The sequence below is a fragment of the Xyrauchen texanus genome, chromosome 16 (assembly GCF_025860055.1).
Source record: "Xyrauchen texanus isolate HMW12.3.18 chromosome 16, RBS_HiC_50CHRs, whole genome shotgun sequence".
Classification (NCBI taxonomy): Eukaryota; Metazoa; Chordata; class Actinopteri; order Cypriniformes; family Catostomidae; genus Xyrauchen; species Xyrauchen texanus.
Genome location: NC_068291.1, coordinates 40688350 through 40707700, shown reverse-complemented (window position 1 = coordinate 40707700; position 19351 = coordinate 40688350). Strand labels below are relative to the sequence as shown.

Sequence of the window (19351 nt, the reverse complement as noted above, 5' to 3'; positions counted from 1 at the left end):
AGCCACTCCCACCGGGGGCCCAACAGCAGGAGGCACCACCCCTCTCCAGCCAATCACAGTGCAGCATGACCCCTCCATCACTCCTCAGTTTCCAAGGTAACTGGGCTGCTCTCCTGAAAGGCGCTACATCATCAGCATCCGTCCAGCGAGGGCTGCTCGAGGCAGGCAGCCTTGCGGTAGATCATATAGCAGACACCTCCCTCACACACCGCACTGGAAGGAAAAATGGAGTAGTGTAGTGTTGTGGTGAGTACCCGGCTTCTGTATTCTACTGCTAAGAGCTACTGGATTTATGTTTATTTAAAAAAAAGACCTGGATAGAAATGAATATGGATATTATCTTTTACTAGCAAAAGATTTGACTCTAGTTGATGGGTATTATTGGAGGTATGAAGCACGTTGCTTTGTCAAAGTGGCCTGCAGAGGACGAAGCTGTCGCATACACAAATAGTATCCACAAGAGGGGCCAAACATATACATTGAAGCCTTTTAAATCCCAGTCAATGTCGTTTTCTTTTTGCAGTGGTGCTATTTCGGTCTATAAAGATGGGAATGTGAGTGTGTCAGTGTGTATTCTCCACCCGCCCTTATACGGAAGTATGGCCCACTGTTTTCCTGTAACAGCCTTGTGTGTTTGCATTAAGCAGCACGTTTGTAGCTCAATAGCTCATCAAGTGCATAGATCTTTAGCTCTTGATGCTGCAGGGTGGGGAACGCAGGATTTGAGGGTTAATAAGCATTTCTCAGGCCATGTGGTGCTGTGGACACGTCTGGGTGGTTCTGTCATTGCTCAGTCATGGTTCTGTCTCCTTTAGATGCTGCTTCATCACCTTGAGCCCAAACATACGCCCAGCTTTGTTTGGCTTGTGTGATCTTGGGCGACAGATGCTTGGAGATACAGAGAAGGAAGCAAATCTATTGTAAAAGGCAGCATGAGTGCTAAGGTGTGGTGTTGCACTGCAGGTTCAGATTAAGAATCAGATCTTATGTGTTTTGGCCAAGTAAGTTGATGAGGTGGAATAGGATTTTGTCTTGGTGGTACTTCAAAGGGCACAGCAAACATGCTACAGTATATTAAGTACTAATTTTACATCATTCCACAGAATATACAATATACACACATAAAATATACAATATTCCACTAGAGTCCACTACTGAAAATGCTTCTATTTTTGCATACTTTTTCAATTTTTATATATAAAAAGTCATTACAGATTATATTATCAGCATAACAGTTTGAAAGAAAAGTTTTGTGTATTTTATTAGTGGCATAGAAACTGGAATCTTAAATATTTCTTAAAATAAATTTTATTTAATTATGTGTCTTTGTTTCAGATTTAAAAAAGAAAATGATTTCCAGGTTTAAATGAGATTTTCAATCCCATATTTTCAATGTAGTCTCAGCCTTTTGGACCCTATGATACTATACATAAGATATATGGGTTTACTTCAACTTGGGCACTTTTACACTGTGGAATTCGAGAAAGTTAAGTCTTATAAAAAAAATTCACACTCTTACAATTTTTTTTTCAATTTGTATGCTAACAGTGTCCAACAGTGTATGTACAGTACACGCATCACAAGAGATGTGTCATTTTTATAATTTTTTTTGAAAGTGATGGAAATTTCTAGCACATCTCCAATTCTGTATTGTGTTTTATATAATTCTGTGGTAAAAATGACATTTTTAACGTTTTTTAAATAAAATTCTTGCTGAGGCTAATTTCATGGTATTTTATATATCCTAAATAAACACAAGTAAATAATATTTTCACATTATTGCCTGATTTGGCAAAATTATAGCTTGATGGTATGATGGCCAATAAATATATTTAGCTCACAAGTGATTTTAATATTGAATTTTCTTTTTCTTCATACTACATTTGTCTCATATTTCATCTCAAGCATGCTCTTCATTGACACTTTTGGTGACTTGGTAAACAAGTACACTAACTGCTGAAATAAAAATATTAGGGGCATCATTTTTGGTGTTGGGTGTTTGACTGTCGTAATTTTTGAAAATGTATAGAAATATTTTTGCACAATAATCTTGAAATGGTTTATGTTTATTTCAGTTTTTGTTTAAATAATCATAGTTTTACATATGTAATAATTAGCGTTTTTATAATGGTTTATGTAGCGGAGTTCAGGATGGGCAAGGAGGAGGCAAAAACCTGCAGAACAGTCAACATAACTTTCATGATATAAATCAACATAAACAAACACACAAAAATAAACACATAGAGGCACACACAAAGTAGCTCTCTCTCTCTCTCTCTCTCTCTCTCTCTCTCTCTCTCGCTCTCTGTCTCTCTCTCTAGCTCACTCACTCTCGCTCTCTCTCTCTCTCTCTCAAACTGGTGCCTCTGGCTCAGCTTTATCCCCCTCCCGGCTGATTAGGACAATTCTATCCTTACAGCCCGGCCACGCCCTCCTCGTCACAGTTCAATATTAAAAGTCTGGGTCTGGGACAAAGCTAAAAGTATAAAATATATACATAAAAGGCATTCAAAAATGATCACAAATAAACGATGAAGGCCTGGTAAAAAGTTTCCATTTGGTCATTTACATTTAGCAGATGCTTTTGTCCAAAGTGACTCACCCATAAGGAACATAGCAAACAATTTATCATAAAAGTCAACAATATTTGGCAAGTTCTCAGAGCAGCTGGAGCAGTACATAAGCTAGCACAGATGAAAAAGACAGACAAGAAAAGTTTTTTTTCCTTCATTTGTTTGATGTGACTTTCATATAATAAAAAGAAAAAGGTTTAAATCAACTCCCGGGACATTAAACGGTAGGGACTGTGGCTCAGCTGTTAGCACTGTCGCCTCACAGCAAGAAAGTCCTGGGTTTGAGTCCTGGCTCAACTGGGGCTCACAACTTAGTGGAGTTTGCATGTTCCCCCGTGTTCGTGTGGGTTTCCTCCGTGTGCTCAGTTTAAGTGAATTGGAGACTCTAAATTGCCCTGTAGGTGTGAGTGGCGTCAGGAAGGGCATCCGGTGTAAAACCTGTGCCAAGTCAAATATGTGGATCACAGATGGTCTGCTGTGGCGACCCCTAATGGGAGCAGCTGAAAGAAGAAATATATAAGCAGGGTGTGTATTAGAATTAGTGAGTAGCAGAGAGAAGCAAAAAATGCACTAAATAACAGATGCATTTTAGTGTGTCTTTAGGCATTCTAATGTCCTAAGATAGCGGTGTATTTCATCTCTGTGGCCCTACACACTGTTGCAGTTGTGCTTGTTGTGTCACTGGGTTTTGAGAGCCAGTCGTCTGTGATCTGCCCCTCCCTCTCCCATGAGATCCTTGTTTTATTATGGTGATGAGGGTTTGTGCTTTAGACACTTGTCTGTGTGTGTATTTGAGTGTGGAACGTAGGGGTTGGGTGAACAGACCCTCTCTATTCCCCAGTGTTGACCCATGTTATATAGACAGGGAATAATCTTTGTTTCTGCTTTTATTGCATCACATGCCCAGGAGACAAAACTGCTCTCTATCTCATTCCTATATTCAGTACATTTTATGACCCCCTCATATGTGTCTTAGTATAGTGATACACTATTAAACACATTTTTATGGATGGAAATCCTATTAGTTTAGTTATCTGTTTCCTCAGTATCACTATTAGTAGAAGATTATGTGAATTTAAAATGTAATTTATTTTATTCATTTATGTGATGTTTTGTGATATTAGTAGGTTTGTCTCACTCTAAAACATTCCACCTGTTGGATAGATTTACTGAAGTCAGTATGACAGTCAAAAATATTATACTGAACTTGAGAAGTTGACATCCAGGTCAATGGACATGCCGCTTTTATGATGAACATATTTTCAATGTATGTTTCAAGTTCAAAGTTCAAGTTCAAAGTTTTAATATTTTACATATCAAGTGTATATGTATATATATATATATACACACACACTGATGAGCCAAAACATTATGACCACCTGCTTAATATTCTGTTGGTCCTTCGCATGCCACTAAAACAGCTATGACCCACCGAGGCATGGACTCTACACCCTGAAGGTGTCCTGTGGTATCTGGCACCAAGACATTAGCAGCAGATCCTTTAAGTCCTGTAAGTTGTGAGGTGGAGCTGCCGTGGATCGGACTTGTTGGCCCAGTATATCCCACAGATGCTCAATCAGATTGAGATCTGGGGAATTTGGAGTCCAGGGCAAAACCTTAAACTCTTCTTCATGTTCCTCAAACCATACCCAAACAATGTGTGCAGTGTGGCAGGGTGCATTATTCTGCTGAAAGAGGCCACTGCAATCAGGGAATACCATTGCCATGAAGGGGTGTACCTGGCCTGCAATGATGTTTAGGTAGGTGGCGATACCGATCATCGATTTTTTTAAAACTAAGATCGGCCGATATCTATACCATTTTATTTTAAATGGCCTTAGCCACACTTTTGCAAGTTATATTCTACAGTTATGTTTATGCCCCACACAGTAAAATTACATGACTTGTGAAATGCTAACATTTATTTGTATTGAAAACAGATATGAATAGTTCTGTTGTCAATATCAAAGGTCATGGTGGGTGACATACTGGCAACCTGTAAAAACCATGAGTGCATCACACTCAGCAGAGATACGTTCAAAATAAGAAAAATGTTTATTAATAGCTCTAAAACTGCTCCTGTGTGGAATCATTTATGATGTGTTTACTGATGAAACGATGTCGGTCTCTATAAACTTCCCATCACTGTGTAAATCTCTGAAATAAGGAATTTAAGTGTCAATTCCAAACACGACTGATGTGAACCACATTTTGTTTGAGTTTTACTTGAGTTGTATTCTTGGCCTTTTCTTCTCTTGCAATGATGGTGGTGTCATTCACGTCTCAGTTTCCATTTGTACACCGCAGTGCAGTCAGTCTGTCTCTGTCTCAATCATGTCCACTTGTTTCTGTTATTATTCTAACATAATGAGGGCAGCTGCCATCTACCATCAAGACCAAAGGTGTGGCAACAGCTGGCCAGTCATAGTAACAATAATTATTATAGATATCACACGAATGATAGCTGTATCACTGATCATGTTGATTGTTAATGTTCTATAGACTTACACTGAATTTACATTGAAGGAGGAACCCAAGCCATATCTTGTTTTGCCAGGATACCATTGCTGCCAGTTACTCCACCCCATCCACAGGGTTGGGAGTAACGGAATGCATGTAACGGGATTACGTATTTAAAATACAAAATATAAGTAACTGCATTCCACTACAGTTACAATTTAAATAATTGATAATTAGAATACAGTTACATTCAAAAAGTATTTTGATTACTGAAAGAGATTACTTTGCATTTTATTGTCATTTGTTTAATTTAATATTTAGTCCTTTCAGATGGAAAACATTTATACATATAAATAATGTGACACAAAGTGCATTTGAACAGCGGTGAAACACTTTCTTATGATGTGTTACATTCATACGAGCAGACAGAGAAGAATGTCTGAAGTAAGTCTGGAGCAGAAGAAATAGAAATATACCTTGTGTAAATTGTCAGCTTTATGCTAAGCTAAAATGCTATTTCTAGACATTTTACATGCACATGCTTCCAGACACGATCATATTTATTTATCAAGAAAATTCACGTTAGATCATAATCTCTTTTTTTCTTGTAAGACCTTTGATATTAGGGCAAAAATCTTATTTTTGAAAATAATTTTTCTATCGTTTTCTGTTTGATTTATCTTGTTTTAGAAACAACACAGCATAAGATATTTAGGTTTTTCAGAGAATGTATTTGTAATGTGTATTTTGTTTATAGTTTATATTGTCAAAAAAATTGAAACAATCTACCAGTGCTGAAGAAGTAATCCAAAGTATTTAGAATAATTTACTGATTTTGAGTAATCTAATGAAATGCATTACAAATTACAGCATGTATTCTATAATCTGTAGTGAAATACATTTCAAAAGTAACCTTCCTAACCCTGCCTGTCCACTACGTACAGCAAGCCACGAGCGCTGAGTGTATAAAAAGTGTCCAACATTCCACACTCCGTTTTGCCGTTTGGAGAAGTGCAGTATCCATGTACTCATATTAAAATTACTACAAAATGATGTAGAGCAGAAGTGTATGGTTTGGGATGCACATCTAGGTTGTACAGTTGTAAAATTGTAAATAGATTGAGAATGTAACAACTAGCGAAACTTCAGTCAAGACAGCACCTTAGAAATTTCAGTTGAATGCATTATTATCACCCCACACTGTGTGAATATGTTCATTATTTGCGATATAGGTGTAGAACTGAGTTTGGCTAATTCGCTAAAGCTAGCAGCAACACATTGCATGTGTTTGAAAAGTGACTTCCATCAGCTGTTAAATGGCAAATGCTTCAATGTAGTAAAAAAAACATTGTGTTCCATTTGGGACGATACTACACTTTGGAAATGTGCATGGCTGAGTGCAGAGTGTATGTACAGTAAGTCCATTGTGTATAGTGTGTCATTTGGGACACAGCTCCCGACTTTCACCCTCATTGATTTTAAGATTAGGCCTAAGTGTTAACAACATATTGAGGAGACACAGGTTTAATTGTCCAGAAGAGAAGCAGGATAGCAAACATGAATTTCGAAAAGCACTTTAACAAAGTAAAACGTCCATGCCAGAGCCAATTGTGCTTTAACACTGTCATTTACAGTGATTTGTATCATTGCCTTACAATTGATATGGAATAGTCTGGGTGCAACCTACTAAAACAAACTCTCTGAATCTTTGGGAGCAGATAGAATGGCTTTTTATTATACTTCTCTGACATAATGTGTGGTGTGGCTTAAAGGGATAATTCACCCAAAAATGAAAATTTGGTCATCATTTACTCACCCTCATGTTGTTCCAAACCTGTATGATTCTTTCTTCTGTGGAACATGTGAGGCAGATTGGTACCTTCTGTCACCATTTACTTTTATTGCCTCTATTGTCCATACAGTGAACGTGAATAGTGACTGTGACTCATCTGTGAGTCATCTCCTAAAATAAGGGTGAGCAAATGTCGACAGAACTTTCATTTTTGGGTGAGCAATCACTTTAATGATTACTCTGTCACTTTAGATAAAACTGTTTATTAAACCCCCACCCCCTGAGGGCAAAGACACCAGACAAATGCATATTCTAAAGCAAGAATGACACTACTATGTAATATTAAAATGTACATCTAATGACCCGAGTTTCACCATTTAGCTCTTTGGCAGTGGATTTGTTGCATATTGTAAATGGCTCACTTCTCTCAGGCATTTTCTCAGCATCATTAAAAACTGCAGTTGTCAGGCCCCTCCTGAAAATGAAATATTGATGTGTTGTATGACCATCAGACATATACTTAAAACTTTGGACAAGGAAATCTATTTTAAATGAATTCAATTGATTTGCATATTGCATTTCACATATTGTTCCAAAGCAGCTTAAAGGGATAGATCACCCAAAAATTAATCTCATAATTTACTCATCCTGATGCCACCCCAGATGTGTATGTCTTTTTTTCCTCTGCTGAATACAAACTAAGATTAGAAGAATATCTCAGGTCTGTAAATCCATAAAATGCATGTCAACAGGGTCCAAATATCTGAAGCTCCAAAAAGCAAATAAATGCAAATAATTGAACCCATAAGACTCCAGTGGTTAAATCCATAACTTCAGAAGCTATATGTCCTTTAGTACTAGAAATTATCCTCCCTGCCCAGTAGGCTGTGATATGCACAAAGAATGCACATTGCCAAAAACAAAAGATGTAGACCCTTTGGAGAGATGTGGAGATTTCTTGTAAAAAAGGACAAATATTGATCTGTTTCTCACCCACACCTATCATATCTCTTCTGAAAACATGGATTCAACCACTGGAGTCTTTTATGTTTCCTTTATGTGATTTTTGGAGCTTCAAAGTTTTGGACCCTGTTGACTTGCATTTTATGGACTTACAGAGCTGAGATATTCTTCTAAAAATCTTTGTTTGTGTTCAGCAGAAGAAAGAGAGTCATACCCATCTAGGGTGGCATGAGGGTGAGTAAATGATGAGAGAATTTTCATTTTTGGGTGAACAATCCTTTTAACAAAGAATAGTGAATTAAAACCTCCCTAGTTCTATGGTGCCAGTGGCATGGAAATCTCCCCAAAATGTTTAAGCAAACGAGGAGGAAACCTTGGGAGGAATGACGACTCAGCCGGGGAATCCCCTCCTACTCATGGAGCCCTTAATGTAAAGTCTGACTGAAAAATAAATAAATAAATATATATATATATACAGTACATATAAATAATAGAACAAACATTCCCCAATCCTTTCTCAAAAATGGCAGATGTAGCCGTTTGTGAGGTCATTGCCTTAGTGATATGAATTATTAAAGTTTATCTGATACCTCACACAGTCTCTGATTTGACCTGACGTCACAGAACTCAATGTTTCATTGGCCATGCAGAGCTATGACTATTTATGTGTCTGTGTGGGTGTTCTGCTTTTAAGTGGCCCCAAAAAGCATTTAGACACTTAAGCCACTAACGTAAAATTTATTTGACAGATATTACAGGCACACTTTTCAAGTATAACTTTTCGCAAAAAGAGGTTGGTTAGGTTTAACAGGGATAGTGTCAAAATATGCGGAACACTGATGTGTATTGCCCATTAAGTGTGGATTAATGTCTAAAATTTCTTTGAGAACTTATATTTGGAATATTATTCATTGTTCTTTTTATGTTAAAACATGTTGTTCTGGGAACAGTTTGCTTAAAAGTTATACTTACTCTTTTTTTGTTCTTGTTTGTACGTAAAACACTAAACAATATTAAGTTATTCCGTGTGACAAAAAATACATGTCTTGTTGTCGAGCAGGGCATAATTAAAATCATTTAAAAATATATTGTATAGATTGTAAAGTGTTCAAAATGAGGAGAAAGGAAATTCAGACAGTAACCAAAATTTATGAGGACAGTCAAAGCCAGGTATTTAAAGAACAGGGCCCAGGCCTTTTAACTGATTACTGAAGCCTGATGTTCTTTCTGTAAGTTGAGCCAGTGTGTTATATGATAATTGTCTATAACACTTCAACTGTAATGGATAGCTATTGTTAAAGCATTAAATACAAGCAAGCATTCTCCCATCTGATGTCAATATGCAGTGAAAGTTCAAGGTCACAGAGACAGGCTGGTTTTCATCCAGAGGAGAGCAGGAGGGAAACAGCGAGACAGAAATGATGTACCTGTGTTCTGCCAAAAACTCTTCTGCAGGTTTGTGAAGGGTAATGTACCGTGTCTTGGCTGAGTTTAGCTTTCCAGTCTACAATTTCATTAAATTACATCTCCATTTTAATTCTCCTGATGTTTTGCAGTTCTGAAGCAGAGATTGGCAGACAAATAGGAACTTTGCCTGTTAGAAGCAGAATTAGTTGAACTTAATCGGTTGAAAAGTGTAACTTGATTTAGAAAGGAATAATAAAGGCTATTCATAATCTATTTTTGCGCAAATGTAACAACCATTTAAAGGTGCACTCAGCAATTGTTTCCTCATTAAAAAACTTCTAAAGACAAGAATTGTAATTTTGCAATATATGTATAAAATCATGAGCAGATTGTGAAATGAAGACTCCAGGCACATCAGTAACCTTATAAGAGCTGGTTTATTCTACATGGAGAGGGTCCGCACATGGGGGCTGCCATGTTAGAATCACACGACCAGTCGAATAATACTCGCTTAATCTCAGTAACCGTCTTGTTATTTGACACTTTCCATCATTGATTAAAGTAATCATGACTGACTGTGAATACTACATTTCTCCAATGGCATCTGAAAATGAAAACTATTGATTTTAAATGATGCTGCATCCAAGCCACTAGGTGTCAGTGTAAGTACAAGATGACACAAAGACAAAAGTTACTGAGAGAACCTTTAGAATTTCAGTTTTACAATTTCGGCTTGACAAAGTATTACTTCGAGTTCTTCCTGGGGTGGATACAGCCTGCATTCGGTAAGTGGCTTTTGGGTCAATTTTGGACCATAATTCCATGCGGTATGTGGGACAAATTCCCACATGGAATGCAACCAGATCGGGCCAAAATAATTTTGCTATCTGGGTTATTACTGCATGGGAAAAAGTCACTAATTCTATTTGAATTGAAAGTAAATATATTTATGCAGGTTTAATTTTTTCTGGAATGTTATATTGCCTCTTTGTTTTTTTTTTTTGAAGGTGTGAAGTTCATTTGGTGGTGGGGGATCTGCTTGTGGAAATGATTAATAATTCAGTGTATTTGGACCAGAGCCCCAGGGAGAAGAATGCTACCATTTTATCCCTTTAAAGTGTTCACTATCCTGCTCTCTGGATACTTCTGACTGCACTGTATTTACACAAGCAAACAATGAACAGTAGACTGTAGACATTAACTGAGTGCTTTCTTTGTCTCGGGGAGAATTATCTGATTGCCTGACAAATGGAAGACAAAAGGGAAGAAACCTGTTTGAAAACTGTCATCATTTTATGCAGTTCTGTTTGGTGATGCCGGCGTCACAGAAATTACTCTATTAATTTTTACACAAAAAGTCTCTAGTTTGCTCTCCATTTCATTGAATTGGTTCCTACAGAGTAGTAGAAGGGGTCTTCCTTTCTATCATGTGGGAATAGCTCCTCTATAACTCAAATGATGCCAGCCATAGTGAATCACAGCATGACTGGAAATAGGTTTTAAATGCAGTTAGAGAACTTAATGTTGGTGTTATGGGATTACTGGAGCAGCACTCTGCAGAGATTGAAGTCATCGCACACTGCTATCATTCACTCCCAGTACTGCTGTACATGCCTGTATTGATCCATCCTACTGTAGTTTAGTAGTTTATGTAAACCAATGCTCAGCATGAAATATACACCCAAACACAAAAACAAACTCAGAAAGAGTTGCATGTTAATGCAAGGTGTAAATGGGGGTTAAACTATAAATATCTCCTCAAAGATCACATCCTAGTAACGGCACTGGAAAATATCTCAATTTTTGCAAGAAAAGTTTGTGTTGTGAATGCAATTTCAACTTGCAGTATTCATGGGCAATTTGAAATCACATCCCCTTTCCAGTAAATAACTATTCCATTAAGGGTTAAACAATCACCAGAGAGCTCACAACTATCAATCATTCCAAAAAGCCCGTAGGTCTATGCACTTATATTATATTCCCTCACTCCACCCTAATGTAGCCTATGAAAAATTGAATAGAGCTGAAGTAGTGATATGATAATATTTATTATCAATCTATTTCTGCCCTATTTACAGTTAGTGTTACTATAGTAAATTCAAGGTTGCTGATCTAGAGGGGCGCCTGGGTAGCTCAGCAAGTAAAGATGCTGACTACCACACCTGGAGTCACAAGTTTGAATGCAGGGCGTGCTGAGTGAATCCAGTCAAGCGTCCTAAGCAACCAATTGGCCCGGTTGCTAGGGTGTGTAGAGTCACCTTGGGTTAACCTCCTAGTGGTCATTATAATGTGGTTCTCACTCTCTGTGAGGCACATGGTGAGTTATGCATGGATGCCTCCCAATTTGTCTGAGACAATCAATCACGTGGTTCATTGATCGCATTACCACGAAGACGTCGAGCGTGTGGAGGCTCACGCTATTATCATTGGTAACGCGAACAACAAGCCATGTGATAAGATGCACTGATTGAATGTCTCAGACGTGGAGGCAACTGAGATTTGTCCTCCGCCACCCGGATTGGGGCGAGTCACTACACCACCATGAGGACTTAAGATCACATTGGGAATTGTGCATTCCAAACTGGGGAAATAATAAATAAAAAAATGGTGGTGATCTAGAATCCTGTGCCAATCTGTGTTTTACAGGCCTGACAGATATCGCTTATAAATGAATCCTTCTCTGCCATTGCCACTCATCCAAAACATGTCCGAAAAAGGCAAAAGGAGGGAACAAAATGAATGTCAATGTTTTGAATTATTTTACAAAAAATGTGTTTAGTAGGCCACGTTTGCAGATGATAAATCACTAGATGGTGACAAATGAGCATCTTTCTTGGTATGAGTGAGACTGAATATGAGTCATTCATGACAAAAAATTTAAGTGAACAAGAACGATTCATTAACTTAAAAGATTCATTCACAGCACATATTTTTTCACATCCAAAACAATGGAAGTGAACTAGAGCGACCTGTTCTCTTCAAGTCTGCAGACCCGCTGTTGTGTCCAAAAGGGGGCACTATGCCGTGAATAAATGTTATGATTACATTTTCAAGCCTCCGAATACATAAGTCAGGCATATGTGATATCGGTTGAAAGCTTAAAATCTGAACATTTCATAGATAACCAACAATTCTGCATTTATGTAACATAAAATAACAAAATAAGGCCTAAAAACATTCACTGCGTAAATCAGTGCCACCTAGAGGTCACGTTGTAGAAGTAATAATATGAATTTAAAAGTCTTTTTCAAATAGCACTTAAATAGACAAGTCACATATCAAATGAAAGTTCTCATTCTCAAATAACAAGGCAATGTGAAACAAGAGATGTTAAACAGGTGAGGCAATCGTGTCATAGTATATAAGGAGCCTTCAACAGCCTAGTCCTTTAAGATCAAGGATCATTTGAGACTTGTCAATTTGCCAACAGATCCTTCAGCAAACAATCCAGCACTTTGAGAACAATGTTCCCCAAAGACAAATTGGAATGAATTTGGGCATTTCACCCTCTACAGTGCACAATATAGTTTCAAGGATTCAAGGAATCTGGTAAAATATTTTAAAAGGGCAAGACGAAAACCACTTCATAATGCGCATGGCCTCTAATCCCTCATGCATCACAATCTTAAAAAAACATCATTCATCTGTAATGGATATCATGAACATGGGCTTGGGATTACTTTAGTAAACCTTTGTTAGTCAACACCATTCGCCGCTGCATCCACAGATGCAAGTTAAGACTTTACTATGTAAAGGAGTAGCCATACATCAACACTGTCCAGAAGCGCTGCCAACTTCTCTGGGCTCAGTCTCATCTTAGATGGAAAGTAGAACAGTGGAACTGTGTTTTTTTGGGACGATGAGTCCACATTTCAAAATGTTTTTGAAAAACACAGCCATCGTGTTATCTGGGCCAAAGTGGAAAAGAACCATCCAAGCTTTTATCAGCATCAGGTCCAAAAGCCAGTGTCTGTATAGACCAGGGGTGTGCCAGTGCACACGGCATGGGTAACTCGCACAGCTGTGAGAACACCATGAATACAGACAGATATGTAAACAGTTTTGAGCAACATATACTGCCATCCAGCACCGTCTTTTCAAGGGACATCCCTGCATTTTCCAGCAGGACAACTTCAAACCACATACTGCCCAGATAACAAGTACATGGCCGTGTAAGCCGAAAGTGTGGGTGCTAGATTGGCCTGCCTGCAGTCCTGACCTGTCTTCAATTGAGAATGTGTGCCGCATTATTAATCACACCATCCGGCAACAAAGACCCTGTACAACTGTGCAGACCTGCATAATGGATGAATGGGGGGAAATTCCACTTTCTAAACTTAACAAACTTGTGTCTTCAGTGCCCAAATGCATAAGTGTTATTAGAAGAAATGGTGATGTTTCACAGTGGAAAATTCTTGACTGTCACAACTTTTTTGGAGTGTGTTGCAATCATCTGATTTGAAATTACTGTACATTTAAAAAAAAAAAAACATTGAAATTCACAATGTAAAACTTAATAAAATGTGTAGTTGTAGAGCATTCAATATAGCAAAGAGTGATTATAATTTAAAAATCACTCATTTTTGTTTTAATTAGCATTTACACACTGCCTCAACATTTTTGGAATTGGGGTTGTATCTTAGATGTCAAGAACAAAATATGCGGTCCAGCAGGAAAACATAAATATATGTTATTGACTATAAACAATCAAATATTTACTATGCATCAACGCAATGGGGAGGATCTCAGCTTTCTAATGACAGCTATATTGAGATTCTAGTCCACTCAGAGGCAGAGATATTCGATGAAACAATGAGGGTGGTGCATGAACTGAAAATAAGACTGAATGTCTATGGATGAGCACATCTGTGTGGTCTAATGTGCGTTAGAGTGCCACCTACATTTCAGATCTGCCTATTGTGAAGAAAGGTGATGGAGGGAAAAAGTTTTTTCTAGTATTTGCTGCCATCTAGTGGAATAAAATAAGACTTTTTGGAGTGAGATTGGGTGAACAAAGTCAGAATTACATGCTAACAAATTTAGAATATATATATATTTTTTTTATTTATTCTATTCATCATAAGATTGTAAACATTAATAATATTAATATTTTGTATTTGGGGAGGTTTCTAAAAAAATTATACCAATTTTTGCCAAATAGTCCACAGTATGTAAAGTTGAAGAGGTTAAAGTATTAATTCAAAAACATTGATTCGATTACCAAATGACACCATATTTCCAGAGCACAAATGGTGTGGGACGGTTACACATAATTTAAGTACGTAGTTAATGAGGTACATAATAGTTTATAAGTATTACTCAGCAGCACTTAAATAAATGTAAACATGCACTAAAAGTAAAATGTGACCCATTTTCTCAGATGCAGCTGCATTTGTGTGCTTTTTTCAATTCATTATAACTGTGGTGAGATTGTGATTCAGGAGTTAGACTATTTTCAGAGTATTTTGTGAAGTCAGCAGAACTGCTGGCTGGTTTATTGAGTGCCCGGTATAATGAAGTAAAGCACATGCAAGGTAGTCATTATACCACCTGCTTATTTATTGTCACTTCTGTAATGAAAAAGCAGGCAGAAACACATATATGAATGTAAATTGTTTGAGATGAACACTTCAGCTGGCATTGTTTCATGATATAATCTATTTTTCTGAAGTGTTTTTCTGTGTTACATTATATTGAAGGAATATTTGAAGAAATTGACATATGGTGTTTAAAGGAGAGTTGACACCCAAAAATGGCAGTTCTGTCATTACTTACTGTAAAGACCTGTAAAGATACATTCTTTTGCATTACATTTACCCATATCATGTAAATGCCTTACAAGCTGAGTATGCACTTGAAGTGCCAGCTTGAAATGAGATTCGACATAGTAAAAGATCCATTCGGTGTTTATGTCATGTTTTGAATATATTATGCATGCATGTAATATGCTAATCACGTGTAAGGCCCTCTGTAATCCTGTGTTCTTGCGAATGCTTGTTTGTATGTTTCCATGATGCAGATGTTTGTTATTATAAGCCGTTCTCTTGCAGATGGATTTGCAAACACATCTGGACAGATTTGATCTGCCCTTTCATGTTTAATGTCAGCTTATGAATCAGTTTGGATGGCTTCATCCATGCTTTAACAAACAGCACATGCAAATGAACCGTAAATGCTAGGAAGTCACATAGGCTGAACAATTCATTACATTGCTGTGATGCTTTTGGTGGGACCGCATCACTCAGTGCTGAAGCAGCATATTAATCAGCCACATAAACTGGATCGTTCAGGATATTGATTTTCAATCGATTTCTAGGTTGGAATGTCCTAGATTTTCAATGCTGAATAATGCTGGTGAGATAATGAGATAATGACTATCACTGTTCCAGTTTAATATCATGCCAGTTTAATGTTCATGTTACAGTAAATAATGTAATGATAACATTGGTAGTGAGTTAGTGCTAAAGATAATCATTACAAATGTGTATTTTACACAAAATGATGCTGTGCAACTGTTTGTAATTGCATTCTTATTAGTGGTGCTTACTAAGGCATTGATTCATTACTACGGACATGAAAGTAACTTTAAACTGTGCAGCTTGCTGATAAGAAGAGTGCTATTACTACTATTTTCTAAGTAACACTATGATTTTGCCTGGAGGACAAAACTACTGCAAAAGGAGAGCCAGATATTGTCGAGCCAGTTGTGTTGAAATGTAAAATTAGAACTTTGTTAGTTTATTCTATTATATGGCAATTTTCTAAAACTTTTGAAAATGTATTTATATATATACAGTACATAAATACTTGGCTAACTTTACAGTGGGCTATATTCAAGTGTTTACCAAATTACAGCCTATTTAGTCACCAGAAGAAGAGTTTACACTGATCAGCCACAACACTGTTGACCTCTCTCGTCAACAAGGTGTTTCCATCCACAGAACTGTCACTCACGGATGTTTTTTGTTTTTGGCACCATTCGGAGTAAATTCTAGAGACTGTGTGTGAAAATCCCAGGAGATCAACAGTTACAGAAATACTCAAACCAACCCATCTGGCACCAACAATCATGCCATGCTACAAATCATTGAAATCACATTTTTTACCCATTCTGATGGTTGATGTGAAGATTAACTGAAGCTCCCGACCCGTATCTGCATGATTTTATGCACTGCACTGCTGCCACATGATTGACTGATTAGATAATTGCATGGCATGATTGTTGGTGCCAGATGGGCTGGTTTAAGTATTTCTGTAACGGCTGATCTCCTGCACAAGTCTCTAGAATGTAATATTGATTAGAATTTCTCACTATAATTTCTTCTTTCCTGGTCTCATTCTTTTTTCTGTCTCCTCTCCTCTCTGCACAGTTAAACCAAAAGCCCCATTCTCAGGATTACGCTGTGTTTCGCCATGAACGTTGCTGTATCGCCAGTGGCCAGCGAGGCTTCCTCACCTATGATAACTTCTGTGACCCCAACCCTGGAACCCTTCACGGATAAACACGATGATTCAGAAACATGTGTGCCAAGCGTTAGCGGGGATGGGGCAACCCAGAAACAAGATCCCAATCGGAGTTACCAGAAGCCTCCAGCACTCCACACAGGGGCGGACTGGAAGGTCGTTCTTCACCTGCCGGAGATCGAGACCTGGTTGAAGGCCACGACGGAGAGAGTGAGAGACCTCACACACTCTGTGCAGCAAGATAGCATCAATAGACATGTGGATGTGCACCTGGTACAACTCAAGGTAAGAGTATTGTCTCTCACTGAGCAGTGCATCATGATGATGCAGTCGGTTGAAAAGGTTTTGCTTTTATTGTCATTAAATTAGTCACAACAATAAAAAAATTATATTTAAGGAATAGTTCACCTAATAATTAAAACCTGGCCATTAACTTACCCTCATGTGGATCATCTCCCAACAGCAGTTCCCAAATCCAATATGGCGACAATGACACAGGTTTGATGTCATGGACACACGAGAACCTATGAGGTTTGATGTCAATGAGTGTGTTTACATGCACCGATTATGCGTAGTAAGCCGACAATGTGTGTGGTTACAGTACAGGGGTAAAGTTGTAAGCAGTGTAAGCAAAAAGCAATCACCACTTCTAGATTTTTGCCCATTACCCCAATTTGACATTGCATGTACTGTAAACATCTTTACTAGCATTCTTTCTGGCTTATCTAATGCGTGCAAGTGATGTTGCCATGCCTACTTACGTTTTGACTTCAAATTTAGAGAATAATTACATGATTTCAAATTTAATGTTAAAATGTTGTCGGATAATTTTGAATAAGCAGATTTTTTGGTAGTTAGCAGTGTATTAGCGTGCATGCAAACACTAAATGATGTGCAATTTTTTTCGCCATAGTTGCAATATTTGGTTTGAGACTAAATAATGTCTTAACATTTTCATTTCAGTGAACTATTCCTTTAATGGTTCTAAAAAATTGCCATTAATTTCTTCATGCAAATAAATATACATAATTATCTTTTGGTTTTAAGATTAAATCTGGACATATCTTGCCTCTAATAGTCATAATCATTATATTGGAGCAGATGTAGTCATACAACATTGCCATATAACCTTCAATATTTTAAAGCAAATTTCAATATTTTTTGCTGTAGTGAAGTTTTGTGGCTTTTAGCATGTCTATTAGCTTTGAGGTCACCTATACTGTATGATAGTTTACTATTCTGGTAAATGGACCAAAAATATTCCTGACAAAATCTCCTGCTTTTTCCAATAAAATACTCTTTGGAATGAGGTTGTCCCATTTCTTCAAGGATCATAAACCGAACACTCTATGTCAGGCCACTGAGGTGGAGAGAGATGCTTTAAAGATTAAAACACAGTAATGACTTTGGGAGCTGTACTGGATCTTTGCGTTCTCTCTGTTAATGTGATTGGTCGTGGATCAGTCGTTAAGTGGTCTAGAGGTTTTTTTCGGATTCCTCTACTCATTCGACTGACAGTATTTCTGATAAGAGCATAACTTGTCAGATGTCAAAGCACAGATATTTACAAAAAGAAATACAAAATTACTTTTTGGCCTGTACAGTGTTTCCACATGTTTGAAGTGAGTTTTCCTAACTTATAATTTCTATGTAATCTCAACTGAATTAACCTAACTGAATTGGGTAAATGCAGCAAAATTTTGACATTTATTTCTTTATATACTAGCAAGTGACAGTGAATGTTAGCATACCAAGTACATTCTGGTGGGAAGCACTACAGAGTGCAGATGAAACTATGCTATGGTTAGTGCAGCAATTGCTAAATAAAGAGAGCAAAATGTAGCATGCGTAGCATGTTTCTGTCCTCATCCTAATCACAAGATTTATTCTTCACCATAATGGTAACCCCCAAAACTCCAGCATAACAGAAACTCTTCTAAATCTAAAAAAAAAAAAAAACATTGAACACTAAAAAGTATCCCCCTTTAATCTTGCACAAAAACACATACAATTACACTTCATTTTAACATTTACTCTCTCTATCAAGTCCCAGGCAAACCATGATGGGAACCAGAAATTACCTGCCCAGTTTCAGTTAACCAATCGAAAAATATTCATGTTGTCCAAACACAAATGGATTAAAGTAAACTTTTTTCATTGATACAACTCGGTTAAATTAAGTTTACTTGGTTACATGCATTTTTTAGTAATATGAACAATTAAAGATTCAGTAAATCTAATGATAGAGAAAGTTATTATTATTATTTTTTTTTTTTGTATGTAATTCAGGTAGACAGCCCACTGGCAGTCATGTATGAATATGTATTGTTGGAAATATAGTTTAATAAAGGTTAATAATATAATTTAATATGTATTTAGATGGTCCAATTTTTGTCTCATACTGAGCATCACACATACATTTTTGTGATCCAGTTTTAGGGTGCAGTAAAAACCATCCTATGTTTCTGTTTGCAGACAATTATGGGAATTATGATGTATTTTACTGTTACAGGCTGAAAACAGGTGCACTCTATAAGACCATTCACAACGATTGTATTTTTGCATCTGTCTGTGCTGTTTTGCAATTTCTTTTCTAAGTAAACTTGCGCCATATGGACACATTTGATCGTTTTGCTGTGTCTTGCTTTTGTTCAGCGTCTCATGCAAGTTAAAGGAATGCAAGCTTTTAAAA

General features: G+C 37.2%; 1 protein-coding gene across 1 annotated transcript in view; it reads left to right on the top strand.

Annotated features, from left to right (window-relative positions):
* The window catches only part of akap6 (A kinase (PRKA) anchor protein 6), a 210068-nt gene continuing 190717 nt past the window's right edge, over window positions 1–19351 (top strand). Inside the window, exons 1-2 of the mRNA XM_052146055.1 lie at window positions 1–246; window positions 16566–16944. Coding sequence (XP_052002015.1) covers window positions 16609–16944 — 336 coding nt within the window. The 5' untranslated portion in view covers window positions 1–246; window positions 16566–16608. The remainder of the gene's footprint in view (window positions 247–16565; window positions 16945–19351) is intronic.